The 21,476-nt window shown below is 38.0% G+C and overlaps 1 protein-coding gene across 1 annotated transcript in view; it reads left to right on the top strand.

Moving 5' to 3' along the window:
* The first annotated feature begins 6,697 nt into the window (after positions 1-6,697).
* DNAJC15 (DnaJ heat shock protein family (Hsp40) member C15) overlaps positions 6,698-21,476 on the top strand; it is a 20,231-nt gene continuing 5,452 nt past the window's right edge. Inside the window, exons 1-3 of the mRNA XM_019471111.1 lie at positions 6,698-6,745; positions 8,672-8,745; positions 16,994-17,070. Of these exons, the coding sequence (XP_019326656.1) occupies positions 6,703-6,745; positions 8,672-8,745; positions 16,994-17,070 (194 nt within the window). The 5' untranslated portion in view covers positions 6,698-6,702. The remainder of the gene's footprint in view (positions 6,746-8,671; positions 8,746-16,993; positions 17,071-21,476) is intronic.

Genomic DNA, 21,476 nt, shown 5'->3' with positions numbered 1-21,476 from the left:
GGGGGGGGCGGGCGTTCTCCATCTCCCGTGGGGGTGGGCAGGGAGGTCGGGGTGGTAGCGCCCGGGGCGAGAAGGCTTGTGCCCCCTTCGCCTCAGGCCGTGCGTGGCCCTGGTGGCGCGGGTGGAGCCGCAGCGTGGGCAGCGGGATACAGGCGAGCGCTTCGGCCCCCCCCGTAAAGCGCTGTGCTGCTTCAGCGTTCACAGGCGTGAGCAGACAAGGCCTAAAATGGCATTTCCCCTGCCGTAAAGAGATGACACCTGTGAAATGTTCACGTACTGTGGGAGTCTTATTACCGCAGGTTGGAGTGTTAATGGTTTTGTGGAGCTCCGTTTCAGAAAAGCAGTTCTCACCTGACAGTTCGTCATGGGGGAGAGGCTGGAGGGGCCTCGAAGGGGAGGCAAAATGCCTCTACAGGTTCCTGTGCCGTACCGCGGTCTCGTGGGAAGGGTGCTGTGACTTTATCCCACTCCTTCGTTCTGGTCGCTTCGACTGGTTCATGGGACAGAGAGTTCTCTTTGGAAAAAAGTTGGGAAAAATACATGGATCGCTGCTTAAAGCACTGGATGGTGAAGATTTCATGGTTTTAAAATGGCTTTAAATATGTGTTTGCCGTACTTCATTGTGTGCATGCTGTTGCCTCTACAACATTTCTTTTTCTTCTTAAAAAAAATACGATTTTTAAAATCATAGTTTTCTAAGTTACTTATTCATTGTTACTACAGTCTAAGACTTCTTTTTTTTTTTTCCCCCCAGGAGAGTCTGTGTATTTAACAGCAAGCTGTGTAATCTTAAGAAGTTTGCTCTGAAACTCATTATTGTCATGTCCATGTACTCTTCCTGTGGAATGCTAGCAGGGAAATTCCTCGTGGATTTTGTGGAGTCTTTGGGGCTTCTTACCTGCCCGGGATACAAATTGCATCTAGGGTTAGTAAGGCTTGCTTTGTTGGTGTGAGTTGTTTTGTCAGGCTCTTACTAAGGTCCAGAGACTGTGGTAGGTTTTTAGAGGACTAGATTCTGGATTGCTGCAATTTTCTGTCGAAATTTATTATTTAGCCAGGCCTTTCAGTGGAGAATACAGTATTTTTTAGGCATACATACTTTGTAAACTGTTAGCATATGGTTGGTTTCAGAGTTTCCCTAGATGGTATTATGTAGATAGTTAGTGGTTCAGAGTTTCCCTAGATGGTATTATGTAGGTAGTGAAAAAAGGGACAGTACCCATGTTTATTGGATTCCTGGCTAAGGAATTCAGAAGGAGGTCAAGTTGCATGTAACCAAATTCTAAAATTTTGCCAGAGAGAAATAGCAAGATCAACTGTAGTGCTGTGCATCTGTTCCTCTGACCTCGTACAGGGTTAACGAGGACTTCTTGCCACAGTGGAAGGAAAGAGTAGTAGGAGAAGTGAAGTCTAACAGCAGCATCCATCTTTCAGGGCTGAAAGGGCTCTGTTCAATATCCTACCTCGAATCTTGGATGTGAGATGTCCTGGATGTTAGCTGTAGTCACTTGATCTTGGTCACTTTTACTCTGGTAGCTGTTCTACAAAAGCATTTGGAGCTTGGAGCGACAGAACAACAGTAGAAGCATAAAGAGTCTGTTCTCAAAGATACCCGCAAGAAGCCTTTAGTAACGCTCAGGAAGATCAATTTGAGTGCCTTATGGTAACGCTTCTATTAGTGAATCTGTTGCTCAGGTACCATTTCCTATGAAAAACTGTCAGAAACTTTAGGCGTAATTTTATATGCAAACCAAAAAAGTTGCTGTAAAGTAAATGACGCAAATTGACATGAGAATTGGGTGAGTATGGAGAACAGCATCTAGCTGAAATTACTTTTACTTCACTATTGGAAAATAAATTTCATAGGAAGGTAAGACTGGAAGGAAAACATTAGGTTATGAAATCAAATCTGTTGCAGATAGTTTATAATATAATCCCACTTCAAAATGTATCTGGCTCCATACTGAGTTAATTAGGTGGTTTGCTCTGAAACAGTCTTCCAATAAGCTGTAGTACCTACTCTTCTGAGGAACAGAAGCCTTATTCTAGCTTCCATACCAAACAATCATTTATTTCAGGTCAAGAATTTTTATTTAAGGGAAAAAGTAGTTTCAGAAGTATTTTTGTATGTTTGGTTAATATACTTGTGTATCCTACTTCTTAGGGGCATACAGCACTTAAAAAACCAACAAACCAAACCTTCCTAAAACAAAGTTTTTAGTTAAGCAAGCAATTTACACTTGTGTACTTATTTCAGTGTAAGTATATACTCCCTATTTTACTGATTCATGATTAAGCATGGACTAATAACGAAATGCCATCCAACCCATCAGAACAAATTATTATTTTCTCTGTGCTTTTTATTCCATTACACTGTAGCTTTCTGAGGCAAAAGACAGTAGAACTCTCACTGTGTGTCTGAAAGCTAGTGGTGAGAAAAGCAAAATATTTTCCATTTGACCAAGAAGGGTGTTTTCACTAATTGTGTTAGAAGAACCAGTGTATAAAATACAAATCCTATGCAAGCAGGTATGTTCTAACATTCGTAAAGGTGGTTCTTGTAGCCTGTGGTCAGATATAATAGTGTTGCGCTGAAATTTTAAAATTATGCATTTGAAATTCTTTTGATATTTATAAATTTAACTTTTTTCAACTTCATAGAAGGAGAAGCTGCAATGCTAGGAATTACAGAAGTCGGTTTGGTTTTTTTTTTTAGTATGGCTAAGTTAGCAGAGAGTGTGGATTAGAAACTTGCAGAAAGACTGTATCATTCTTCCCTGTTTCTTCTGCTAAAAAATTAAGGCTACTGGAAAATTATGTGTTAAAGGATGAGGCCACGGATCTCTGTTTGCTAACAGTATATGATGTATACCTCTAAACATACTGTATGTTAATTAGTATGCTTTATCCTCTTTTGTTTGCCAAACACTTTGGTAAGTCAGGTCTTGCAGTTGCCTTTCTAATGTGTGTTTTCTTATACATGTTTCTGAAAAGAATTTTTTAAAAAAATCAGTTTTTGTAGATTTAGCAAAACTTTTATTTTATTGTTTTCTGTATCTAAAAGGGTTTGTTACTGAAAACTGAACTATATAGTAAAAATAAAATACTGAGATCAGCAGAATAGAATAGGGTTGATGACTAACCTTTGGGAGCTGATTCACTGAATAAAGAAAGGGACAGATGTTACTTTTTAATCTTTCGTTTCTTTATTTTTCCTTCTTGGATCTTAACAGAATGCTTTCATTTAAAACCTACATCTTAGAAATTTCTGAATGGCATTTTTTGGGGGGGGGGAAGGTAAATTCTGTCATAATTCAAAAATGGGCATGGGGGGAGTTGTATTAGCAAGCCGTAAATGAACTGATCCACTCCACAATGATAGTGAGTTGCTTGCATTTAATATTGACATGAAAGGAGTGCATTTAATTAAAGCTTTGCACTTTATACTCTACATTTCAAAGCACCAGACTAACCTTGACTTATTCTTCTAAATAATCAACTGAGTTAAGTGAGCATGAAAAAGGAAACTGAGTCAAGCTGGACTTAAAAGACTGACTGGTTAGTACTTGAAGTTGCCACTAATTTTGTAAGAGAGGCTGTGTCAGTAAAAGACAAACCATGCAATCTTTCTTACATTGATTCAAATTCAGTTTTTATCGCATATGTGTAGTTAGGTTATATTCACACCATAACAAACATTCAAGGTGCTTTGGTATGTGTTATCACAAGTTATCACTTCTTTGCTACTATGTGGCAAGTGACTCTTCTCTAACCTGCTCATAATGCAAATAAGGTGGGTTACCATAAACCAGTATTTCTCAGCTTTTCTGGTGGCCATACCTCACTTCAAAATGTGGACAATCTTTCATGCCTCTCTGGCTTGAGCATTCCATCACTTTTACCTAGTTTTCTGGCTTGTCTTCATATTCCTGTTGATCCTGTGTACTGCTCCTATTATACAGCTGCTGCCGTGCTGCTTTTTTACCTGCTGTTTTCCAGGCAGCACTAGCTTTCCACTGTCTGCTAGTGCTTTCCACTGAGATTGAGATAGTATATCCCACTGGACATGGCTGACTCTATCAAAGGCCCTCAGGGGTCTCTACATTGTGTTCCCAGACTACTGTGTAAAAACACTTAGGCTATTTCTGCACTGAACTGACAAGAGTCCAGGTATTATTTATTAGCCTGGTCTCTGTGCTTGGCCTTATCTGTGATGAGGTGTCTGCTGCTAATGCCTTGTTGCAGCCTGCATGCCTTGTTGTAAACTGCTGACTTAAACCACCTTTTTGGTGACAAGTAAGTATAACTTAATTTGGACAAGCACAAGCTGATAAATATTTTTTTTTTTGCCAGTGTGATCTATTTCACACATTGTTGAGCTCTTAATTGACTGTAACCACTTAGTAAAAGATTCTCACTGTCACTGCACAAGCCAAGGAAAATCTCCTGAATATAAATCCATGGTCACAAACCACAGAATAGGATAATATAGAATTTCTATGGGCTTATGATATTTTCAGCAATGTTGTGGCTGTTTCTGGTTAGTGTCTAAACAGATGAATTAAAGGAATTTTTGTGAAGGTTTGAATATTGAGAGCCTGGGAAAACTGATTTGTGAGAAGAAATGAAAAGAGTTCTAGTTTAGTGAGGAGATGGAACTGTATGCTTTGCTATTTTATATCCTCTACCATTTAAGGTAATGTACTTACATTTTTTTCATGGTCTAAAGATGAGGGGAAATTTTGTGGAACTGAAAGGAACAACAGACATAAAACTACTACATTATTTTTACATTCAGAAATGAATGCTAATATCGAGACTGAAGGCTACACTGAAATGGAAGAGTTAGGTGACTAAAAATCTCCCTGTCTAGCCCATTTTAAGGCCAGAACTCCCCCAGTCTTAACTTTGGAGCTTCACTTTCAGTATGTTTAGCGAGTCTCTCTTCTTTCTGCTAGAAACCTCTAGGCAATTGGAGTATTATGTTATCTAAATAGCTAGAATAGTCCCATCCGGGTAGGTGGGAGGTAGGTACTTAGTTAAAATGCATAGGATCCAGAAGCTAGATACAGAGGAATACAGCTTCCTATAGATGAGCTCAGAGCGGGCTACCACTTTTTCCGTACTGAGCTCAATACTATAGGCAGCAATCACAGCCACTTGCCTTCAGAGCCGAAGCCGTAGGAGCCACTGAGGGTTATGGCAGCGCCTACATCTTGTACAGCTGCCTGTTTGCTGGGAAAGTTGTCAATCTGTGTTCTAGCCCCTACTAAGCCAGATCTAGAAGGCTTTAAAACCGGTATTTCCCAACTCTTCCCCTGTTCCCTCTCTGCCTGGAAACGAGATTGCGTACAAAGAGAACTTTAGCCCCAGGAATCTTAGTAGCAAAGGCAGCTTGGCTCCAGATCCAGTTATTAGGGCACTCACATTGAAATTTGGGCTTTAAGTCCTGCTGTCAGGCTTGTTGGTAGAAAATGTATAAACTGGTTATTGGGTAAATGCAGCAGTAAGTCATACATAGAAGAGACAGTCTGGTGATAAAAGCATTTTCACTGTCGTTCTGTTTTGAATTCAGGCTAAACAGGCCTAATCTGATTTCTCATGTTTCCCTGGGGGAAAGTTCAAGGTATTATTGAACTATCATATGATAAGACAGGTAGTGCCACAGATGACTTTATTTCATTTGTTTCAAAGATTACATGTAGGCTTTTCAGAAGCGGAGAGATGCCCCCAACACTTGCAATGTTCATTACTCTTCTTGAATTCTGCAGACGTGTGAGAAGTCAGTCCCTTCTTCAAGGTTTACTAGATATCTTTCAGCAGCTTCTTGTTCAACATGGAGATACTTCTTATTGTCCTTCTTGAGATGCCTGACTTTCTTCAAGCACTGCGTAGGAAAATACATACACCTAAGCTGGGGGTTTTGAGTTAGTAAAAAGTAGGAGTTACTGTTGTCTGAATCAGATGTTCAAGTCTGTTTTGTGGGTTTGGTTCCAAGAGCCCAGTTAGACTTAAAGTGAATTTTACCTGATAATGAACACTGAAATCTGTCAGAAGTCTGCCTATTTACAAATATTTGTACTATAAGATAGAGTCCAGCCAGTGATTGACACTAAGTAATGAAAAGAGGTTACTGGGCTTCATGTCTTTACTGGGGCTTCCACGAGTCAAAGTGTGAAAGATGGAAGACATTAACGTACATTTGTGGCCGTAGCGTTTAAGTTGATATTCCAATACCATTTTCAAGCAATGTCATGATGAGATTCCCAGTGAAGGACTTTGCAAAGCAATATTTTTCTTTTTTTTTTAGCTCTTCACGCTTTTGTAATAAACTGATGCTTTCTGTTATGTACTGTGTTGAACTAGTCTGCACAGATAATTTCAAGTAATCCTGAATAGTTATCTGCCTTGTGTTTTTATCATTACATACTGTGAGCTGCTTTGTCGGTGTTTGTTCACTGATTTGCTAACGGGTAGTTCCAAGTTAAACCTGATGCATTGGCATGGGTTAATGGGACTGGACTAGAAAATCTAACGTAGCCTGTGGAATACACAACGAATTTCTATCTTTCTTGTAAATTATACATGAAATGTCCACGTCTGACATCAGAAGTACTTGCTGTTAAAGTAAAAGGTGCATATATTTCAAATTAGAATTTGCATGTTATTCTGATTCCTGTTTTTCTGCTTTAGGCCAGAACTATGATAGCAGTTGGACTTGGCGTTGCAACTGTTGCATTTGCAGGTAAGCTAAATTACCGGCTGAGTGTAGAACTGTCACTTGCGAGCTGCTGTTTCCAAAGGGTTAATGAAGCTTTTATGAATATAAATACTGGAAAGTGGAAAGGTCGCTTGAGAGTGCTATGGAGAATTGTGTCCCGTTATAGTTCCTGTCCCTTCAAAATCCTTGACATAGCTCCAAAATTCTTTTCAAAAAGTCACAGCTGGAGAAACTAATTTTATGGGCAGCAGCTGAAAGGTTCCATCTGCTTTTTGTCTGCAAAATATAATGTGAAAAGTTTACTTTGTTTATTTAATAACATGTTGCAAGTGGAGGCTCTTTAGTACAGAAGAGTGCAACAGGATCTTGTGATGTGAAGGTGATGCTCGACAAATTCAAATAGAGAAAAATAGGTTTTAGTGGCTACAGTGATTTATCATACTAAACTGTTCCCATAGTACATTGCTTGTTACCTGAATTCTTTGCATCTGGACTGTATGTTCTTCTGAAAAATAGGTTCTAGTCTGAACACAGGGCATGGGCTTAACATGATTTATACTCTGGGTTACTCAGACTAAATAACTGTGGTCTGTTCTGGTTTTGAAATACACAGATCGATTTCCATTATTTTCAGCATATGAAAGCAACCATGGTCAGCTATGTGCAAATGCATCCACCAAGAATAGATGCAATAGATGAACAAGTTGCACCAAACTTCAGCAGGTGTTTGCTGGGTACAGCTGTGTTGTTTCTTTGATTAGGGGAAGGAAAGACAAGATCTTTGGTGATGTACACCCATTAAGCAGTTGGTGTTTGTATAGAAGCAGAAGGGGAATGCTCTTTGAATTTCTTCTGCTGGTTGAGCTGGAGAATTAATGGCAGCTAGCAAAGAAATGGTAACAGAAAGCATTAAGAAGGTGAGGTAATATATTAGTACATCACAGCATTTCAGCAGTGATACTCTTAACAGTGGTTTTAACTTCTGTGTTAACATAGGCACAGGCTTAGATGACTAAAATAACCTATGGACACATTGTGTATATTAAGAATGAAAGCAAGATGCTATTTGGATGAAGCAGAGCGACATTTTATAAAAAGTTTTTCCATTGTGTATAATAGCAAGTTACGTTGCTAATGAATAGTTAATCAAAACAATAATTGGGGAGAGGGGACTTACAGGGAAAATCCTCCAGTAACATGGCACAAATCTTGATTCAGAAGCTGATAGGCCTGGTTTGTACTTCTGAGAATGCAGTCTAATAGAGTTCCCTCTAGCCTTTCCTAGCTATAGAAGTTCACTGCCGGTGGGGAGTTGAATGGCTCTGAATCCCAGAAGATCCTCTCTTTGTAACAAAATAAAAAATGCAGTACTTACAAAATGTGTGATTAAGCATAAAACATCACAGCAAGAAACATGTAGTACATAGATTTCTGTTCTTGAAGGCATAACCTTTGAAGAGGATTTAATAAATAATGTATATCCAAAGCTAATGTTTCATACTGCCCTTTTTCTGAAAGTTCACAAGGCAGATATCTTCATTTATCATATTGAAATGCATTTAAATGTATTTATTTTGTGAGCAAACATAATGGATCTTTGCAGTCCATGACTAGGTTTTTAGTTGAAGTATACTGAACTTCTTCCCCTCCCTCCCCCAATAGTACAAAGATTGAAAAATGTAAACCATAGCAAGTTTAGTGTGGGACTTTGGCTGGGCAGGATCCAAAAATGGCTGTTGAGGGACATCGTGAAAAGCAGTAAAGTACAACAGTGCTGTACAGCAAATAAATGAGACAAAAAGATTAACAATGAAGGATTTTGTTGTTGTTTTGTTTTTTTTTTAAACCAAAATTCTTTCTGCTGTAAGCTGATGAATATAAGTTGGAGACTTTTTTTTTTCCTCTTAGTGAATGTTGGTTATAATTTCATTTAACTTCAATCTTTTTCAGGTCGTTATGCTTTCCACCTTTGGAAACCATTGGAGCAGGCAATTACAGAGACAGCAAAGAGGATTTCAACTTCTGTAAGTTTAGAGGTTATGTTAAATTTATGATTTTATATTTCAAGTATTTAGAAAGGAGACATTTTATGTTAAATACGGTAAGTGCCACTTAGATTTTTTTTTTTTTTTCTAGGATATGTGTGCTCCTTACTGTGTATGTTTTGGCATATTATCTGGTATATTTTAAATCCCTGTGGATGAAGCTATATCAAAAGACGTTTGTGAGTTTGATAAACAGTTCTGATTTTCCTGGTGATGTTCCATGTTTCAGAACTCTTTGCTAGTAAGTGTATGATAAATTGTTGAAGTGCGCTGTGAGAAAATAGCTAATTCCTAGAGCTTACAAAGTGATGACATGCGGTTTCATTTTAAGAAGCTAAAAATGAAAGAATTTAGTCATTTTTCTTTCAGATACAGTGTTGAAAATCAAGAAGACAAATTGATAAACTTCTAGGAAAGGTTGCCATAGAGATAGGGGAGCTTGTTTTCTTGTTCACATGAGTTGTCTTTTTTTCTTCCCCAGCTAATTTGAACTTTTAACCAAGTTTTTGTTCTTTGTTTTGCCCTACAGATTTAAAAATATAATGAGGTAAAAAAATGAAGAGGTGGAGTGTTGTGAGAGGAGCATATGCAGGGAATATTCGGGAGCATTTACTTTTTGCTTCAGTGGCTATACTGTCCTCTGGTAAATAAATAAATATGTTCCATTCCTGTTTGATTAAAGTAATTCCCAATGAGGTAGATGTCTGCTTGTGGCAGTGTGTTCTTTCAGAGTTCATAGTCTGTGAACACATATCCACAGTGGAAGGAATACAGTTCCCCTCTTGATGCTGATGGGTGAGGGTGTTTGGGGAGTAGTTGTTGCAGATTATTATTTCCTGAAAAATATATTAAAGGTAGGGTTTTTTAAAAAAGTGATCATTAACATTGTACCTATTAATGTGAAACCGGTTGCAACACAGAGCCTGTCTACAGTATATAGACAGATGCTAGGGTCCAGATTAATTTGCCATCTGTACTTCGTGTTGATGTGCTGAAGGTGCAAGCTTGATCAATGCAAGCTTACTGGGGAGGTAAAGGCTTGAAACATGGGCTGTCCTCTTGGGGCTGGTCCACACTTGTTCTTAATTGCGATGTGCATCAGCCAGAAACGGTGCTCCTGGATCAGTTTTTGCTCTCTGTCCCTCTATTGCATTGCTGTTGTGAGACCAACACCAATTTTTTTTTTTTCCTTTTCAAAGTAATTTTTTGAGAGATTCCCAAGTTGCCTGCCAAAACAGCAGAAGGGACTTTAGGTACTGTGAATTAAATTGCTTCCACGTGATATGGATACAGCCTGACTTGCAGGCTTGCTAGAAGTAGCTAGCAATAAGGACATGTGGCTTCAGAGTAGGGAGTGCTTCAATCTTCACCCTGCCTCCCCAGCAGTTTAACTCCAGCATTTCTTCTTCTATCCATTTGTAGATACAGGCTAGAGAATCTAAATTCAGACATGTTCACATAAGAAAGCAGGCAGTGGCTCTCTTTAACAGATTGAAATATGACATGCTACTGCACAGAGAGGTGTCTGTTCCTAGGAAACTGTACCCCTCAATACTGGTATACTGGCTGAGCCAAGCTCATTACAGGCCTATCTCATTTTTACCACGGTGACTTTCAGAGTACTGCAGAATTCATGAACAACCACAAAGACCTTCTGCATTCTTGGTGTTCCTAGTCCCTGGAGCTGCATCCTCTGTCTGCCTTCACATCCTGCCTTACAGCCCAGAATTGTATGTTGATTTCCAGTAGAGTATCGCTCTTCTGCTGTTCTATTTCTGAACTTGAAAATACAAGTTTTCAGTGCAAGACGAGATCTGCTGAATGCAGTAAAAACTCTCCCTGTTTGCCAATCAACTGTATGTATTTGTCAGCTTTGCATTTGTGAGGGTAGTGATAATATTTTTCTTCTACCATCATAGTCCAAATTTAAGACCCTTGTATGATTCTTAGCCAAGATTATTTGTTCTTTACTACTCTACAGCTACTACTTTCTTGGATTGTAGTTTTTTCCAAGTTTTTTTTCTTCTCCCCTTAACTATCAATTATTTCCTATTTATAATTTTTTCTTTAAAACAATAGAGAAAACATTAGGTACAAAGATCCTATATAAGTGCTTATTGTCCAAACTTCTTATTTTAGTGGCTTTACATGATTTTGTTTGGGTATTTGAAGCTGCTGAGTATAATCTGTGGATTAGCACTTTCATCGCGTTTCTTTACAGCATATTGCCCTCTAAACTATACCGGCAAAGGAAATCAGGCAGTACTTCTATCTATGCTTACTGGAAAAAGCATCTCATGTGACATTTAGTGTCTAGGCTTAGTGTTACTTTGCTGGTTTCCTATGGTGTTTGAGGCGCCTAACTTGGTCACTGTAATTTTCAGTGGTTACTCTAGCTTTCTAGAATCAAACCCTGTCCTTCATCACCTCCTTTTTTTGAGAGACTGTGAAGCAGCTGCCTATTTAAAAGCTAGCTTGTTCTCTCTGTAAGCCCCCACTCTTCCTCCTGCCGTTTGCAATAGAAATCACAATTCATGTTGGTTGCAGTCACACAAGGTAATCCAGGTGCTGTTTATCCTTTCCTCCTGCTCACTAATAAATGACTTGGGTAAGGTCAAGTTGAGCAATTATGAAGCGATCATTTAAAATGCCTGCTTGCTGTATCTTGAGTGTTGGCACTTTCTGTTTACTTACCTAAATAAATAACATGTACAGTCAACAACTGCACTCATCTTTTAGTCAAAAATAGTAAGTAAAGGCAAGTAAAAGTGTTACGTTTTATTCTGAATTTCTACCTCTCATTTAACTTTAACTTACGGCAGTTAAATATATATTCTTAAATATGAAGCGTAAATGCTGCTGTAATTTAGTCCTGAAGCTTTCTACCATCTTTTTTTCAGTGGAGAAAGACATAGGAGGAAACATTGTCATTTCCCCTGTATGACAAGTCATAATGCTCGTTTCCAGAGAAGCGCTTTTTTAGTTTGAGACTAGTTTTGTTACTGGTGTCGCAAATGCCAGTGACACTGTTTTGTTTCTGTGTGTAGTGACAAGAATCTGTTGCCAGTAGAAGGTGCATAGCACTAAGTAGTCATTTGGCTTTTCTTCCTCAGACAGGCCTTAATGCTGTTAATTATAATGTTAATATGTCCTTAAAATATGAAATTAAAAAAAAGGAAGTATTTCAATAGCATTCATTACCTTTCTTTGTTGAATCAATGACATTGAAGGTTGAAAGATAGATAGAAGATATTGAAGATGGAAACAGCAATTCTAGGCAAAACGAACTGTCAAAATACTCAAATCCCACAATCCTGAAAATTCTGTGTTCCAGAAGAAAAGGGTGTCTTCTATACCACTTCATTAGAGATTTTTTCACTGTGTTTACCTTATTGGATCTGATTCTGCTCAGACTCATAGAGTTCTGAATTGAGAGGTAAGGGTAGCAACCATCTCTCTTGTCCTTCATTGAAAATAAAGTTTCCAGAGAATAATGCAATTTGCACTCCATTTTATAAATTTTTTTCTAACTGAAGTTAAGGAAGTTAAAGTTGATCTTAGCAAATTGTAGGTTGTATTATAACACAGCTTCTAAATAGTTTGTTATTGTAGGTTTGGGTTTTTTTCCCCAGTGTTTGTTACCTTTTCAATGGAGGACTGTACTGGTGGTGGAACAACACATAGAGTTTTCAGAAAAATTCACTACTTCATGTAATATGATGGATGGTCTCAGTTACGGAGTTTTGAATCTCTTACCTGGCATGGAAACGGTGATTATGCTTACCCTGTGCCATGCCAGGACAAGTTATCTTGAAGATGTCATGGTCCAAATGGACTGGATTTTCTTAACTGACTGCTTTTGTGAAAATTTGCAAGAGTGAATAGACATTTGCAGAGCACATCCAGCCATTTTCTGTTTCCTCCTCCCCCCCCCCAACCTATTAATAGCGTTTGTTAGGAAGCAGAATTTACTTCCATAAGTTGCTAAACAGCAACAACATGCAAGGAAATGAAGTAAATTAAATGATGGTCCCTCCCCTCACCCCAAATAGTATGAAGAAATGGAGAGCTCATTTTGATAGTTTTTCCAGTACAGAATTTGTTTGCAATAGCTGGGGTTAATAAATGTCTAGAACCACCCGCTCATCAAGGAGTTCTCATAACAGAAAAATATCTTGAGTATTGTTTCATTTCATTCCAGCCATGAAAAGTGTTACGTTTTATTCTGAATTTCTACCTCTCATTTAACTTTAACTTACGGCAGTTAAATATATATTCTTAAATATGAAGCGTAAATGCTGCTGTAATTTAGTCCTGAAGCTTTCTACCATCTTTTTTTCAGTGGAGAAAGACATAGGAGGAAACATTGTCATTTCCCCTGTATGACAAGTCATAATGCTCGTTTCCAGAGAAGCGCTTTTTTAGTTTGAGACTAGTTTTGTTACTGGTGTCGCAAATGCCAGTGACACTGTTTTGTTTCTGTGTGTAGTGACAAGAATCTGTTGCCAGTAGAAGGTGCATAGCACTAAGTAGTCATTTGGCTTTTCTTCCTCAGACAGGCCTTAATGCTGTTAATTATAATGTTAATATGTCCTTAAAATATGAAATTAAAAAAAAGGAAGTATTTCAATAGCATTCATTACCTTTCTTTGTTGAATCAATGACATTGAAGGTTGAAAGATAGATAGAAGATATTGAAGATGGAAACAGCAATTCTAGGCAAAACGAACTGTCAAAATACTCAAATCCCACAATCCTGAAAATTCTGTGTTCCAGAAGAAAAGGGTGTCTTCTATACCACTTCATTAGAGATTTTTTCACTGTGTTTACCTTATTGGATCTGATTCTGCTCAGACTCATAGAGTTCTGAATTGAGAGGTAAGGGTAGCAACCATCTCTCTTGTCCTTCATTGAAAATAAAGTTTCCAGAGAATAATGCAATTTGCAGTCCATTTTATAAATTTTTTTCTAACTGAAGTTAAGGAAGTTAAAGTTGATCTTAGCAAATTGTAGGTTGTATTATAACACAGCTTCTAAATAGTTTGTTATTGTAGGTTTGGGTTTTTTTCCCCAGTGTTTGTTACCTTTTCAATGGAGGACTGTACTGGTGGTGGAACAACACATAGAGTTTTCAGAAAAATTCACTACTTCATGTAATATGATGGATGGTCTCAGTTACGGAGTTTTGAATCTCTTACCTGGCATGGAAACGGTGATTATGCTTACCCTGTGCCATGCCAGGACAAGTTATCTTGAAGATGTCATGGTCCAAATGGACTGGATTTTCTTAACTGACTGCTTTTGTGAAAATTTGCAAGAGTGAATAGACATTTGCAGAGCACATCCAGCCATTTTCTGTTTCCTCCTCCCCCCCCCCAACCTATTAATAGCGTTTGTTAGGAAGCAGAATTTACTTCCATAAGTTGCTAAACAGCAACAACATGCAAGGAAATGAAGTAAATTAAATGATGGTCCCTCCCCTCACCCCAAATAGTATGAAGAAATGGAGAGCTCATTTTGATAGTTTTTCCAGTACAGAATTTGTTTGCAATAGCTGGGGTTAATAAATGTCTAGAACCACCCGCTCATCAAGGAGTTCTCATAACAGAAAAATATCTTGAGTATTGTTTCATTTCATTCCAGCCATGACTTAGAATTTACAACTAGGAAAAAAAAATTGCTTTAATTTGAATAGCGTGCAAAAGTTGTTTCATTAGGGAACTAGAAATTTGCCAAGATGTTTGCTAAAATGAAGACTCAATGTTTCTTCCCCTTATTCTAACCAATGGGAAAAATGGCTTTTATGTCTAATTTCCTTTTGCTTTAAATTCTGTTTAGGATCAAGATCTTAATTTAAGAATTGATTATTCTTGCTACATGCTTCACTTCTGAGAAGGAAATTTTTTTTCTTGATGACCAATTCAAAAAACTGTTTTTGCTCATGTGCCAAAGGCCACAGACAACAGAATTTCTTTTTTCATTCCTCTTGGAAGGGAAGCAAATCAAGGCTTCCCAAGGTTAGAACAGTGTCAAGGAAGTAGGCTTTAAAAACATGAAAAAGTATTTCTGAATTTAAGCCTATAGCCATCCCTCCCTATTCTCTTATTTCAAATAGTATTTTAGATGAAATCTACCAAGAACAGAGATGAGCTGTTAGAGATAATTCAAATATTGTTCTTCTCTACATGAATAGTGAACCAGTGTCCTCCTGTACTAGAGTTGTATGCCAGAGTTGAAGGGCAGAGAAGAATTAACCTTTTCAGAAATCCATCTGCACCTAAGCTGCTTTGGGAGAAGTTCTGGAAAATCTTTCAGAGGACATTAAAGTGTGCTTTTCTCTCCTGGCTGTAGTAATTGTTGGGCATCGTTACAAATTTTTGTGCAGTTCTGCCTCCTCAAGGGTGTTATCTGGTGGCCATTAAATCATTAGCATCGTTTCCTCTTGGAGGACTGGAGAAGCCCTGTGTGTTCCCTTAGTCTTACATACTCTAACCTGTAATGTCGGTGTGCACTATTACAGACCTGTTTAGTGCTACCCTGTAGCTGTAGCAGCGGCCTCAATGGATTTTTGTTGTAGGCATGACACGTCCACGGTTGCTTCAGCTTTGATACCTGTAGTGTTACGGTAGTGGTTATTTTCTGTATGGTTTGGGATGGGAAGAAGAAAGATACAATTAGTTTCAGATCACAGCAGCACACCAAAAAATCTTTTCTGTGGCTGTGTGTGACTTCATGGTAGCAATAGGTGAAGTATTTCTGAACCATGCTTTTGGGTGAACGTCACTCCTAAGCTTAATTAATTAAAGGCTTGGCTTAGGTATCATAGACAGAGACCTTTAAATGCTTTAATGCTTCTGAAATTACATGAGAGAGAGTTTGTGTAAATGTAAAGCAAAATTCTCACTGAATATGAATGGATATGTTTAGTGAGAAAAGTGTTTTATTAAGGGCCAGGCACATTTTTACTTGGGGGTAAAAGGAACGCTTAAAAATAATCTTAGCTCTCAGGCCAGGCTTCCCTTTGATAGCAACAAAAGAAGCTTATTTTTCCCCAGTTGATAGGTTTTGCATTGAGGAAAAAACTTCAGTCTTGCTGAGTGATTTCTGTGTGCCAGTTCCCAAAGGCAGGCTGTCTTGGAGCTACACCTGCTGCCTCTGGGACTTGTGCAGCTTAGACTATTATTTGTGTAGCAACGGGCTCGTCCCTAATTCTTCTTATAGAAACATTTACATTGAGGAGATCACTGCTAACCATCAGTGGTAGTTCAGCAACTTTTTTTTTTGTAGTTGACAAACATACTTTCAACCCATTCCTTATGACAATTAATTGTTGTAATGATTTACTTTCATTTCCATCTCCTTCTTTTTAATCTTCTTTGCCCACTCGTGTTTTTTCTCCCCTTCTTAAAACGGTGGCTAAAGTCTCACATGCCAGTGAGTTTAAAAAACTAACCCCAGATCCTGTATCTAATCGTCATCAGTGTCTAGGGAAGGATGTAAAGGCAAAATTGGTTAGGATTTCCCCATATACTCTGCTACTTTCCAGTGTTCTCCAGTTCAGTGATTTCCTGAAATATAGGTTGTGGGTTAAGCCTTTTTTTGTTTTCTTTTTGTTTATTTTTCAGGGTTCCTTCAAAGAACTCTCGGTATGTTTTTTTGGAGTAACATTCCTTCATGTGAAAAAACATACAATATACTGATGAAGAGTCGATATTTATCTGTTCTTATCCTTTTACTGTTGTTTTTACCTACTTTCTTTGTAGAAATATCTGGACTTCAGAGTGATTGTCCATAATTCCTTGGATGCCAAAGTATTGTGACTTCTGCCATTTTCCATTGCGGTGGTACCAAAGCTGTTTTAAACAAGTTTCCCCCTTTCCCTCCCCTGCCCTCCCCAACACACACACTGTACCACTCTATGCTAGTATGTACTCTGATTCTGGACTCTTTTGCCTGAAGGCAGGGTTTTAATGGTTGTAGCTATTAATATCTCTTATTAGCAGTAGAAGATTGTAAAAACACAGATAGTTAATTTTAAGTTGTTTTTTGTATGTGTTAACACTCAGGAGAAGTCCTTTCATATTATCTGGTTTGTAGTCATTCCATGCCTTTGAAATAAATTATAGATGAATGTAATGCTCTGAATGAGGTCATATAAATATGATTTAGGTCCTGGCACCTTGTACATGAAACTAATTATTGCTTGTTTTCCCTTTCTTCGTTTTAGAGTCTTTCATCATACTATAAAGGAGGATTTGAACAGAAAATGAGTAGGCGAGAAGCTAGTCTTATTTTAGGTGTAAGGTAGGTGTGTTGCATTAATATGTTTTTGTTTGGTAACTATTGAATGAAGAAAATGCATGTTGCAAGAACGTAGAATACTCTTGCCAAAATCGTAACTTTTTTTTAAAAGACTTCTAATGGCTTATAAACCATTCTAATATTCTGCTTAAGCTAAAAAGCAACCAGTAAAATGCGAATAAAACATGCGGCTTGCGTTTTGGCTTGAAGGCATGGTAACATATAGCAGTGGAGAATCGGTGCTCTAGAAATAATCAGAATAGCACATACTGTGCTAATTAGTGCGATCACATGGCCTGGTCTCCAAAAAAACCCTTGAGATAAGTAATTTTATAGATTATATTAATAAACAAAGAAAACAAATCAATTTTGCTCATTTTTCATAAGTCAGTAATATTATTTTTTTCTTTCTCCACTCTGATTTGTTTGGATTTAAAAAGTTGCGGCATATTCCAAACAAAAATACTTGGAGAGACTTGTCATATAGAGTAGGTATGGGAAATAATTTCCAGGCTGAGTGTTCAATCGATTTTTCAGTGGATTTCTTCAAAAACATTTGGATGGCCAATGGTAGCACACGCCTTAGTGTTTTCTGTAAAGCAGGTGGTGAGTTTGAGGGCTTTACAGTTGAGAGGAGCAGATCTGACCTTAGGTAGTAGATTTCTTATTTATGGTTTAGGTCAGTTCTGAATTTTAAGGTTAAAAAAAAAAAAAGATAAGGAGGATGGTTTTAATTATCCCCAGAAGAAATTATTTCAGATGGTGAAAACTGGGACTTAAAATCCTGTTCAGTGCGCTATTTGTGTTTGCTTCTAACATAATGGAAATTATGCAGATTTAGCATTCATTTTAAGAAATTGTAAAATAAAACATTACATTTATTTGAAATATTTCATGCTTGCACGCTGAAGAAGAGATTTATAGGAATGCTCTTCAGAAATATTTCCTTTGGCCTTTAAATTTGATAACGTATTAACATTTTCACTTTATAAGGGCAAATTCAGTGATACTCCAGAGTAGCACATGGCAGCTTATTAAAGTGTGTTTACAGTGGGAATGGCTAGCCTGAACACTGCTCATGTACATGACTGAAGTTTCATTACATCTGAAATCAGTGCCCTTTCATTTTTTAATTTTAATAGCTTGAGTCTGCACTGACACTGCTTGTTGTGTTTGGACTGAGTCTTGCAAATATCAAGACTTAATCAGATCTGAGGAAAGTTCTTCTCAATGTTTAAAGGATTGAGCCTTTAATTGTGTAGAAGCACGGCTAACATCTTCATAGGAAACTTTCACGTGGTTTAAACACACTTTCTAGACCAGTTTTAACTCACTGCTTACTGTATTTTATATACAGTATAATATGTATTATTACATAGTATTTACATGTATTTTATATACCAAAAAAAAAGGCAGGTGAGTTTTAAAGTGTTACGGAATATGCCAGGGTATGCACAAATGCCCAAACTAGACAAACTCTCTAGGCCCTGATCTTATTATTGTAACACTTGTCTTCTGTGTCATCACTTCCAAGACATATTAAATTTTGAGGCAAAGACTTTCTTCATTATTTCAAGTGCTGAGTATGCATGGGCAGTATAAATAATAAATACCAGCCATGATAAACGTGAGCATTTAATGGTAGTTTTTAAATTTCAAATATATTGGCCCATTACACATTCCAAATGTTATTCTCTAATAACCATCTTGTAAGATTGCAGATCTTGTAAGAAACATGCATGTGCATTATTTGTATTTAAACTATGTAAAAGGTATCCAAAGATACAAAGTACTGTATTGGAAATATTGACTGATTTTAAGTTTTAGTGGTTTTGCATTAGTTGTTATGAAGCAGCACCGATTACTGAAATTCAGTATAAACTTAGCAATAATATTAACAACTATGTACTCTGTAGAAGGAACTGCTGATGGGAGAGATGGGGGAATGTCTGAGACAAGGGACATGAAAATGTTAGGAGTGTTTTCCAAACATTAGACAAAATAGGTGCTAGTGTAGCTGTCCTAAGTACAAAGCTTTACAACTATCAAATCCCTAACGCTGAACTTCTGAAGTTAGAAAACATTTCTGAAAATCGTAAGTTAAAATTCTAGATAAAAATGGATAAGACTTTGTGTTGTACCATTTCCTCTATGAAAAGATACATTCTTTTTCTTTCCATAGGAAATATGTAATTTTTTGTTAATGTACAAAATATATATATGCATTAGTAAAAAATGTTTAAATCATTATTTGTAAAACATAAATGACATAATAAAAGAAATTAGGCAATTACATTAAAAAAACATGTAGTACATTGTATAAGTGTACAAACACAAACGTATTTAAGGTTTAATCATTGTGGGTTTGGGGTTTTTTTTAATTTATTTTAATTTATTTTTAAACACAGCTTACTGCACAGGTATATCGTATGATCATAATAACACTCAAGTTGGGAGGCACCTCAAGAGCTCTCTAGTTGTACCTGCTGCTCAAAGCAGGACCACCTGTGGGGTCAGAGCAGGTTGCTCAGGACTTTATCCAGTGGGTCTTGAAAGACTCCCAAGGGTGGAGAATGCACAACCTCTCTGGGCAACCTGTGTCACTGATGGACTCTCTTTGGGGTAAAAAAGTATTATGTCCAGGCCGCACCTCCCTTTTCAATTTGTGCCCATTTTCCCTCACCCTCCCACCGTGCATGACTGTGGAGCGCCTGGACCCATCTTCTTTATGACCTCCCTGTAGATGCTGGGAGGCTCCTGTGAGGTCCCCTAGCAGCCCTCTCTTCTCCAGGCTGAACGAGCCCCGCTCCCTCAGCCTCTCCTCAAAGGGTGAGTGCTCCAGCCCCCGGCCTTCCTGCTGGCCTTTGTTGGACCTGTGGTGGTTGGCCAATGTCTTTCCTGTACAGAGGTCCCAAAACTGGATGCAGCGGCTAGATGTGGTTGGCCGAGTAGAGGGGAATAGCTGCTTCTGTCGGCCTAGCGACCATGCTCCCGTTCATACAGCGCGCGAGGCTGTTGTCCTTCTCTGCTGCCAGGGCACGCTGCTGGCTCTTGTTCTTGCTGTGCCCCGGGTCCCTTTCAGCAGAGCCACTCCCCAGCCCGGCATTCCCCAGCCTGTTGCGCTGCGAGGGGCTCTTCCTTCCCAGGCGCCGGGCTCTGCCTCTGTCCTTCTTGGATTCCGTGAAGGGTTCCTGTCAGCCCATTCCTGCAGCCTCTCCAGGTCCCCCTGAATGTCAGTTCTGCCCTCCACCGTATCGACTGTTCCCACCAAGGTGATAGACTTCTCAGCCAGTTGGTGTTGTTAGAAGGCAGCATGACGTTGGTGTGACTCAGGTTGTGAGGCTGTACCAGTTCAACGAAAATGTGATTTTGACATTAAAGGGTTTTTTGATGGTGATTAAGAATCTTTAGAGACCAGTCTGACTGCGGGATAAGCAATGTCTCATAAACTAAGCAAATTTGATGTAAAACACCATTTTCAGAGTTGCTTCTTAGAGCAGAACTGCCTGATTTTCCATAATATGCAACTTTTCCACAGTTATGCTTTGGTATATCAACTTTCCTTTTATTATTAAACAACAGCTTTACAAATCAAAATATATATGATTGTTATTTTTAGCTGTCTGATAACAAATAATTTCATTTTTATATTTATAGTTCAAGGCCTTTCATCCTCTGCTTAATTCTTACTTTCTGGGTTAGTTTCTGTTCCACTGAAGTATTCTTTTCTTATGCAGTTCTATGAACTATTTTTGCAACAGACCCTAATTTCCCTGTGACAGAATAACAATTAGAGGTTGTTTACCTCAGGAATGTAGTTAGGCTGATACCTTGCATTCAAACTGTATCTACAAAAAGATTAATTAATTGAATCATCACTGATTAAGAAGTCACCTGAAGTGGAAAAAACTGCTTCATTTCTGCATGCTAACAAATTATGAAAAACTAAACCATACAAACTGTCCTATTGCATATGATAGCCTTACTGTGTTGGCATGCTCCATCCATAAGTGGTTATTTGTCTGGTAAGGTACATATTTAATTTAGGCCAAGTACATATTTTATGTATCTGTCATTGAAGGAGACAACATTATGTAGCACTTGTAAATCAGTATGTCCTTGAATGTAACACATTGAACAGCTTTGCAAAAATAACAAAGGGTTTTTTTTTTTCAGGCCCCAGCAGAAAGAATTATTATTTATAGTAGCTATAAAAATATTTACAGTAGAACAAAATGGGAAAATATTAAATATTTCTTGTTTTGTCACTGGTCATGTAAATACTTATTTTCTAGGAGGAAAAAATATGTTTTCTGCATTTAATGATAAGAATAACCAGCTAGATACACCCTAGAGCTGCCATTTTTTTTTCTCCCCCCCCCCCCCCCCCCCCCTCTCCTTTTTTTTCT

Source organism: Aptenodytes forsteri, unplaced genomic scaffold, assembly GCF_000699145.1.
Source record: "Aptenodytes forsteri isolate BGI_AS27 unplaced genomic scaffold, ASM69914v1 Scaffold172, whole genome shotgun sequence".
Lineage (NCBI taxonomy): Eukaryota > Metazoa > Chordata > Aves > Sphenisciformes > Spheniscidae > Aptenodytes > Aptenodytes forsteri.
Note: the sequence above shows the minus strand (reverse complement) of the source record. Positions and strands in the feature narration are given on the sequence as shown.